Source organism: Calidris pugnax, unplaced genomic scaffold (assembly GCF_001431845.1).
Source record: "Calidris pugnax isolate Ruff unplaced genomic scaffold, ASM143184v1 scaffold131, whole genome shotgun sequence".
In the NCBI taxonomy this organism is placed as follows: Eukaryota; Metazoa; Chordata; class Aves; order Charadriiformes; family Scolopacidae; genus Calidris; species Calidris pugnax.
Genome location: NW_015090971.1, coordinates 242,668 through 250,895, shown reverse-complemented (window position 1 = coordinate 250,895; position 8,228 = coordinate 242,668). Strand labels below are relative to the sequence as shown.

The 8,228-nt window shown below is 56.7% G+C and overlaps 1 protein-coding gene across 1 annotated transcript; it reads right to left on the bottom strand.

The window, feature by feature from the left end:
- Positions 1-648: 648 nt before the first annotated feature.
- LOC106894288 (protocadherin beta-16-like) lies at positions 649-6,842 on the bottom strand (the record flags this gene model as incomplete). The annotated part of the gene is made up of 2 exons (XM_014952894.1): positions 4,124-6,842; positions 649-757 (listed from the first exon to the last, which is right to left on the bottom strand). Coding segments are annotated over exons 1-2 (2,557 nt in total), but the record flags the coding sequence as incomplete, so codon positions are not given.
- Between the last annotated feature and the right edge of the window lie 1,386 nt (positions 6,843-8,228).

The window sequence follows — 8,228 nt, the reverse complement described above, 5'->3', positions numbered from 1 at the left end:
TTCCCCATCCTGGTCAGGTGGCCTGTAATTGCATGAGGGAGCGAGAGGCAGATGTGCCTGGGGGTGGGCCAGGCAAGCCGCGGCAAATTTAAAAGCGGCTAGCCGCAGCAGGGTCAGAGCACGTGCCTTGAGAGCAAGGGCGGGTATATTAGTGTGGAGATGCATGTGCGCAGAGCGGATGGGAGCAGCCATCAGATCTTCTCCCTGTCCAGCTCAACCCCTTTGTGATGACACTAAAGACCTGATGTCACGTGAATATTCAGGGCCTAGAGCTGGATGGAGAGGGGCGCGGTGAGTCAGGATTGCAGAGCAGCTGAGCCCTGCCAGATCCGCCTGGGAGGTCCCCACCAGCAGCTCTGAGACCCTCACTACCGTCTTCTACCACCCCAGTGGTAGAATCTCACAATCATACACCAAATTTTGGTGTAATCAACATGCAACACAGTCCTCCTCTTCCACCTGAACCTCAATTGCAAAAGACCTACATGAATAAAGAACTGCTCAAGAGGAGAGTGGGTTTGCTCTCTCACAGAGAAGGCTGGAACCTCCTCGGTACTTTACTGGTGGGTGTTTGGTCTCTTCATTCTCTTTTTGCAGCGAGCACGTTAGCCAAGGAGAACAGAGGTGTTTCCCTCTCTCCTCACTTACTGATCCAAGGGTTTGGATCAGAATTGACATTCAGCTCCATCCCCTGGTTTGCAGCGCAAGCTGCTTCTGCAGCCCTGGGACCCGGGTCTTTGGAGAGGGGAGCTCTGCCCTGCAGTGAATCATGGAATCACAGAACGATACGGGGTTGGAAGGGCCCTACAGAACCATCTAGTCTTACTCCCTGCCAAAGCAGGTCCACATGGAGCAGATTTCACAGGATCATGTCCAGATTTCACAGGAACATGTCAAAACACGGGTTTTGAATGTCTCCAGAGGAGGAAACTCCATCACCACTCTGGGCAGCCTCTTCCAGTGTTCTGCCACCCTCAAAGTAAAGGCGTTTCTCCACGTGTATAGATGGAACACCTTATGCCATTGGTCTCAAGGGCACATTGCTGGCTCGTGGTCATCCTCTTGACCACTGTGATACCCTTTGCACCGTAGACCCCGCAGTCCCGATAGACACTGGACCACCGCATTCCTGCTGCTGTCGTCCCTGGGAGCAGTGTCATTCTTGCCCTGGGTCCCTACAGGCTCTACAAAGTGTGTGGACAGGAGCCACTGAGTGGCACACACATCCATACCCCTCCTTCTCATCCTCTCCCTGTCCAGCTCACCCCCTTTGCAGTGACACTAAAGACCTGATGTCACGTGAATACTCAGGGCCTAGAGCTGGATGCAGAGGGTTAGTCAGGATTGCAGAGCAGCAGAGCCCTGCCGGATGCTCCTAGGAGATCCACACCAGCAGCTCTTAGACCCTCACTACAATCTCCTCCCACCCCTGTGCCTCCTCCACCACTGGCTCCTTACCACCATGAGTGGACACTCCCCAAGCAGGCACAACCCCGCACCCCCAAGAGCTCCCCCAGTGCTGCTCCCTCCCCATGGCCTTGGCCTAGACAGGTCCCAGGTTTCCCACGTCCTCCTTCTTGCCCTTTTTGAAGACTGGGAAGACATTGACTTTCCGCCAGTCCTTGGGCAACTCTCCTCTTCTCCAGGACCTTTCAGAGATGATGGAGAGCGGCCCAGCAATGACTGCCACCAGTTCCCTCAGCACTCGTGGGTGCATCCCATTAGGACCCATGGACTTGCGGATATCCAATTTACTTAACTGTGCCCTAGCTTGGTCTTCCTCTACCAAGGGGAAGTCTTCTTTTGTGCAGGCTTTTTCTGTTGCCCTAAAAGTGTGGGACTCCTGAGGGCTGGCCTGAGCAGGAAAGACTGAAGCAAAGAAGGCATTCAGCAATTCTGCCTTCTCTGCATCCTCTGTCACCATGGCACCCATCTCATTCACCAGTGGGCCCACATTTTCTCTCATTTTCCTTTTGCCTCCAACAGACCTGAAACAACCTTTCTTGGTGACTCTGACATCCCTTGCCAATTTTAATTCCAAGGAGGCCTTGGCTTTCCTCTCTTCATCCCTGCACGCTCTAATGGCATTCTGGTAATCTTCCCAAGTGGTCAGTCCCTTCTTCCACTCAAGAAGGTAAACTTCCTCCTTCTGCTTGAGCTTTTTCAGAAGCTCCCTGCTCAACCACATAGATCTCCTGCTTCCCCTGCCTGTTTTTTTTCTCTTAGGCATGTACCATCCTAAGTTTGGAGAAAGCAATATTTGAATATTGTCCAGCTGTCTTGAGCCCTCCTACCTTCCAGAGCCTTAACCCAGGGCATTTCCCCAAGGAGTTCCTTGAAGAGGCTGAAGTTAGCCCTCCAGAAATCCAAGGTTTCAGTCCAACTTGTTTTGCTACACACGATCCTGAACTCTATCTTTCCATGGTCCCTGCAGTCAAGGCTTCCCCCAACCTAAATGTCCTCTACCAGTCCCTCTTTGTTTGTCAGTACTAGGTCCAGTAGTACACCTCTCCTTCTTGGCTCCTCCACTACCTGAGTCAAGACGTTACCTTCAATACACAGGATGAACCTCTTGGACTGTACGTGTCTGGCTGTGTAGCCTTCCCAGCAGATACCAGGGTGACTGAAGTCCCCCATGAGAACCAAGGCCTGTGATTGTGAGGCTACTTGGAGCTGACTGTAAAAGGCCTCATCAGCTTCCCCATCCTGGTCAGGTGGCCTGTAATAAACACCCACAAGGGTCTCCCTCATACTGGCCTGCCCCTTTATCCTCACCCACAAGAAGAGTGGAGAACAGAGAGGGAGGTTGTCATTTGGGCGTTGAAGGTCAGCAGACACCAGCGAGAAGCTTAGAGGGCACGTCTTACCCCGCTGCCTGTGTGACACCACTCTTCTCTACGCAGAGCCAAAGAGGAGGTTGAACAAGGCAGTGGGTCTCTGACCTTAACAGCAACAATCTAAAGCTGGGAACCATCCTCCATCCACTCTGGACAGCACTAAGGCACTTCCGAAAAACATTTATGACTCTGAGGAAGTAATATGAGATGGTAAGTGCTCAAATTAAAACTGCTTTCTCATGTACAGCAAATGTGGCTTAATGCTGGTGTTTTGAGGGGGGTCCTTGACTCCCCAGAGACTACTGCACTGGGTTGCTGAGGACACGCAGCAAAGTGAGTCCAAGTTACCGGTGGCTATGAAACGTGAAAATGTTATTTGGGGGTGTGTGGTGTTTCTGGATTGGGTGTCAGGTGGTTTTGGTGGGTCTTCACCCTCCTCTATGTTCAGTGTCTGGGCCTTCCTCAAGGCTAGATGGATCCCCGCAAACTGATAACCTCGTGAGGAGAGAAAGAGCTGTTTGAATGAGCACCTCTTGTCTCCCCCATGCTTTTTAAACAGCCAGAGTTTAAAGGGCATTGCGGACACGGCTCAGTTTAAGTCCAGAGAAGCACTGGGATGAAAACTTCTGATACTGTCTGGGAGCACTCATCAGGGTCAGAAGCAGACCAGGAGGGTGCCTTGTAAAACCCTGATAACCACACTTTTCTGGCTGCGATTACATAAGAGAACTTAATGGCACAGGCTCCCACTTCTGTGACCTCCAGAGTCCTGCAAGACAGCTTGAGGTCAGCACTAACACGACCCAGGAGAACGGCACTTGGCAGCGGCAAGCACCCGCTCCTAACAGCAGTACAGGGGATGCTGTCAGTGATGTGACACAGTGCGTGCAGGGGACCCACTGAGACCCTTACACATCCATACCCCTCCTTCTCATCCTCTCCCTGTCCAGCTCACCCCCTTTGCGATGACACTAAAGACCTGATGTCACGTGAATATTCAGGGCCTAGAGGTGGATGCAGAGGGGCGCGGTGAGTCAGGATTGCAGCGCAGCTGAGCCCTGCCAGATCCTCCTGGGACGTCTCCACCAGCAGCTCAGAGACCCTCACTACCCTCTTCTACCACCCCGGTGACTCCTCCACCACTGGCTCTGCAACATCAAGAGTCCGTGCCACCGGGCGCGGGCACTCCCCAAGCAGACACGCCCCCGGCCCCCCCCACCAGCTCCCGCGGTGCTGCTGCCTCCCCGCTCCCTCCCCAAGCACAGCGGCCCGGGCAGGTCCCTCACCTGTGCAGCCCCGAAGTCGCCTTCTTCGCCGAGGTTGGCCGCCTCTTGCGAGCACACGGAGCTCCGCTGTTCGCCCGGGCCGGGGGGGAGCCCGGCGGGGAAGCAGGGCAAGAGGGGCCGGAGGAACCGGAACTCGCTGTTGACGGTCCCGGCGGCGAAGCAGACGTCGTAGACGAGGCTGCGGGGCAGGGAGCCCGCGTTGCTCTCCGCGGCAGCCTTCGGGAAGGTGGGCAAGGTGTCGGCCTCGCTCCGCCTGGCGCGACGCAGCCTCAGCACGGCGGCGGCCACCGCGGTGGCCAGGAAGAGCGCCGACACGCAGGCCAGGCAGACGATGAGGTAGAGCGTCAGGGGTCCGTCGGGCTCGGCGGCCGGCGCCTCCTCGCTGCCGCGCACGTAGGCGTCGGAGAAGCCGTCCACCAGGGCGATGCCGAGGGTGGCGGTGGCGGAGCGCGGCGGCTGCCCGCGGTCTCGCACCAGCACGACGAGCCTCTGGCGCGGCGCGTCCCTCTCGGCCACGGCCCGCGCCGTCCGCACCTCGCCGCTGTGCAGCCCCACGCGGAACAGCCCCGGCTCCGTCGCCTTGGCCAGCTCGTACGACAGCCACGCGTTCTGACCCGCGTCCGCGTCCACCGCCACCACCTTGGCCACCAGGTAGCCCTCCCGCGCCCAGCGCGGCACCAGCTCGCCCGCCGCCGCCGCCGCCAGGCCGTCGCGGGACGGGTGCAGCACCACGGGCGCGTTGTCGTTCTCGTCCCGCACCACCACGCGCAGCACCGCCTGGGCGCTGAGCGGCGGCGAGCCGCCGTCGGCGGCGCGCACCGTCACCTCCAAGGCGCGCACCTCCTCGTAGTCCAGCGGGCGGACGATATACACCTCCCCGCTCTCAGAGTTCACCGACACGTTGCGCTGCTCCTTGCCCTCCTGACGCACCAGCGCGTAGCTGACGCGGGCGTTTTTCCCCGCGTCGGCGTCCGTGGCGTTCACGCTGCCGATCCGCAGCATGGGGCCGTTGTTCTCCGTCACCGACATGGTGTAAATCTCCTGCGTGAACCGCGGCGGGTTGTCGTTCACGTCCGAGATCTGCACGAAGATGCTTTCCCGAGAGCTCAGCCGCCTCGTGCCCCAGTCCCTGGCTGTGATGCTGATGTTGTACTCCGCCGTCCTCTCCCTGTCCAGCGCCGCGTTTGTCCTCAGCTCGTAGTAGTTGTCGAAAGTGGGCGTGAGACTGAAGGGCAAGTCCCCGTCGAGTGCGCACTCCGTCCTGCCGTTGTCCCCGGCGTCCCGGTCCCGCACGCTGAACAGGGCCACCACGGTGCGGGGCGGGGCGTCCTCGGGAATGGAGGCGGTGCGGGAGGTGAGCGCTATCTCCGGGGCGTTGTCATTCACGTCCAGCACCTCCACCTGCACTTTGCAATGCGACGACAGCCCCCCACCGTCGGTGGCTTTCACCACCATCTCATGGTTTTTCGCTTCCTCGAAGTCCAGTATGCCCGACACCCGAATCTCCCCAGTGTCAGGGTTCAGCTCGAAGAGCTGCCGGGCCCCCTCCGACGTCTGCGTGAAAGCGTACCGCACTTTCCCGTAGGAGCCTTCGTCGGGATCCGCGGCCGCGACTCTGACCACCAGCTGCTCCGGGGGGCTGTTCTCGGGCACGCGCACCTCGTACACCTCGCGACCGAAGACCGGGATGTTGTCATTGGCATCCAGCACCACGATCCGGACGTGAGTCGTGCCGGACCTAGGTGGCGAGCCCCCGTCGGTGGCGGTGAGGAGCAAATTCATCTCGGGCTGCTCTTCGCGGTCCATCTGCCGCTCTAGGACTAGCTCCGCGTATTTTCCTCCATCCTTCCCAGTTCCGAGAGCGATGGAGAAATGCGCATTGGACCCGAGGGTGTAGTTCTGCAAGCCGTTGCTGCCAACGTCCTTGTCCCGGGCGCTTTCCAGAGGGAAACGAGAACCTGGAGATGCCGTTTCGGGAATCTCTAAAACCATCTCCTTCTCCGGGAACACGGGGGAGTTGTCGTTCACGTCACGAACCTCCACCTCCCCTCGGATCAGCTGCAAGGGATTTTCAAAGAAGATCTTAAAGAAGAGCGTGCAGGTTTGGCTCTGCGGACAGATCTCCTCGCGGTCCAGCGGCTCCTTTGCCGTCAGGACTCCCGTGTTTTGATTGAGGCGGAAAAGCTGCTCGTTCCCCTCGGACACAACGCGGGCCTTGCGAGCCGCCAGCTGGCTCGGAGAAACCCCCAGGTCCTTCGCAATATTGGCCACAAAGGAGTCCCTCTCCATCTCCTCCGCCAGAGAATAGCGGAGGCTTTCGCCCCGGCTCTGACACACACAAACGCCCAGAATAAACAAGATCACTTGCCTCTTGCTGCCTCCGCTCCGTCTCCCGCACGCCATTGCTCCCCAGGAAAGCCCTCCACCGTCCTCCGCGCTTCCCAGCATTTTCCAGCAGCGTCCGAGGCAGAGCGGTGGCGGTCAGGAAGCCGGGCGGAGGGCGTCTGAAAGCCCCCGAGCAGCCCGACTCCGTGTCCCGCCGCCCTTCCCCAGCAGCCAACACGGCTTTTTTTTGTCTCCCTGGGGCTGCCAACGCCGTGCGGGCGGAGGAACCTGCCGCTCCGTGGCCAACACCGCCACCCAGCGTCGCAAGGGGGAATTTTCCCTCTGCCTTCTCGTTCGGGGCAGCGCTGCTCATCGGGAGTTTGCTGCCGCAAACCGCGCTCTCCGTGCCAATCCCAAGCCCAGAAGCGCCGTGGAAATGCTCCCCTCGCTCGGAAGCCGGCTCCCTCCCCGCCTACACAGCTCTGCTCCGGGTATCACTCGCCAGACCGCCACCGCGATCTCTTCAGGCACAGCTCTTGGTTTTCCGCTGTCTTGTGGGGGCACTGCAAGACCCGCCACTTCCACGGGAGGCATTGCGGGGTTCACCTTGTCTTCTCCACTCTCTAATCAGTCGCAGGACAGTTGGCAAGTGGGGCTGGTCCGAGAAGCACCGCTGTTGAATCTGAGAGAGGAACCAAGGTAGGGATAGCGAAGGGTACTTAGCACGACGTGGTAGTCGGAGCCAGGGTCCGTGCCGAAGACGACATAAAACCCCCAGGGTCAGGGACTGGTCGTCTTATACCGCCACTGCTCCTGAGGGCTCAGTAGTGAGCTCCGGCAAACGCACACGCAATATACTGAGATGCACAGAACTGCCTCCAAGACCAGTCTTCCTCTTACAGAATAAAAATTAAAAAAAAAAAAAAAAAGGGAGAAAACAAAATGCATCTTGCACTATTAATTTTTGGTTCAAGAATTTTTATTTCAGCTTTTACTATAAAACAAACCACGGCGTTTATTTTTTTATATACATCAATTCAGAATGTATCTGAACCTTGTTGTTTTTGACACCCTTTACTTTAATTTTGGTGAAACGGTCTGACACTGTCAAACAATACTCACCAGGTGAAGTCCTAGAAATTCTCTGATGCCTTCTTTTGTTTAAAAATGAGAGTTTCGTGACTGTGTCAGTAGGAGAAAGTAACAACCAGGGCTGGCGTTAGGATTCCCCAGAATTTTAGCTATCAGAGGACTTTGCTTTTTTTTTTTTTTTTTCCTTCTGTATCTTCCTTTGCCTTGGAAGCGTGATAGGATCTAAAGAGCAAACTTACATCAAAGACCGGGTCAGCTCTTTCTTCCTTTCTTGCCTTCCGTCTCTTGAGTTGCTATCATCATCACCAACACAGAAACTTGATGTAAAACCAACGAGAGGCCAAGTACAGCAGTAGATGCATTGGGGATGTGGCCTCTCTCCTCATTTGTGCCATGCAAAAAATAAGAGTGATACCTAGAATCCATTTGCTTTGTGCCCTTGCCAGTGATCCTGCTCAGATTTTGGCAGCTCTGAGAGAGGAGGAAGGTGTATTTGCCTCTCTGTAACGAATCCTTGTCATCACTACACAGCAGGGAACAGGCACAAGCTGAGATCTTCCACAGACACTTCCCACTCTGACTGCAGTAGCTCAATAATTGTTACTCCCCTCATTTCAGAAGGAAAATGGTGTCCTTCAGGTTCAGGTGTAGAAGGTGTAAGAACAGTGATCTTTAACGGAGATCTTGG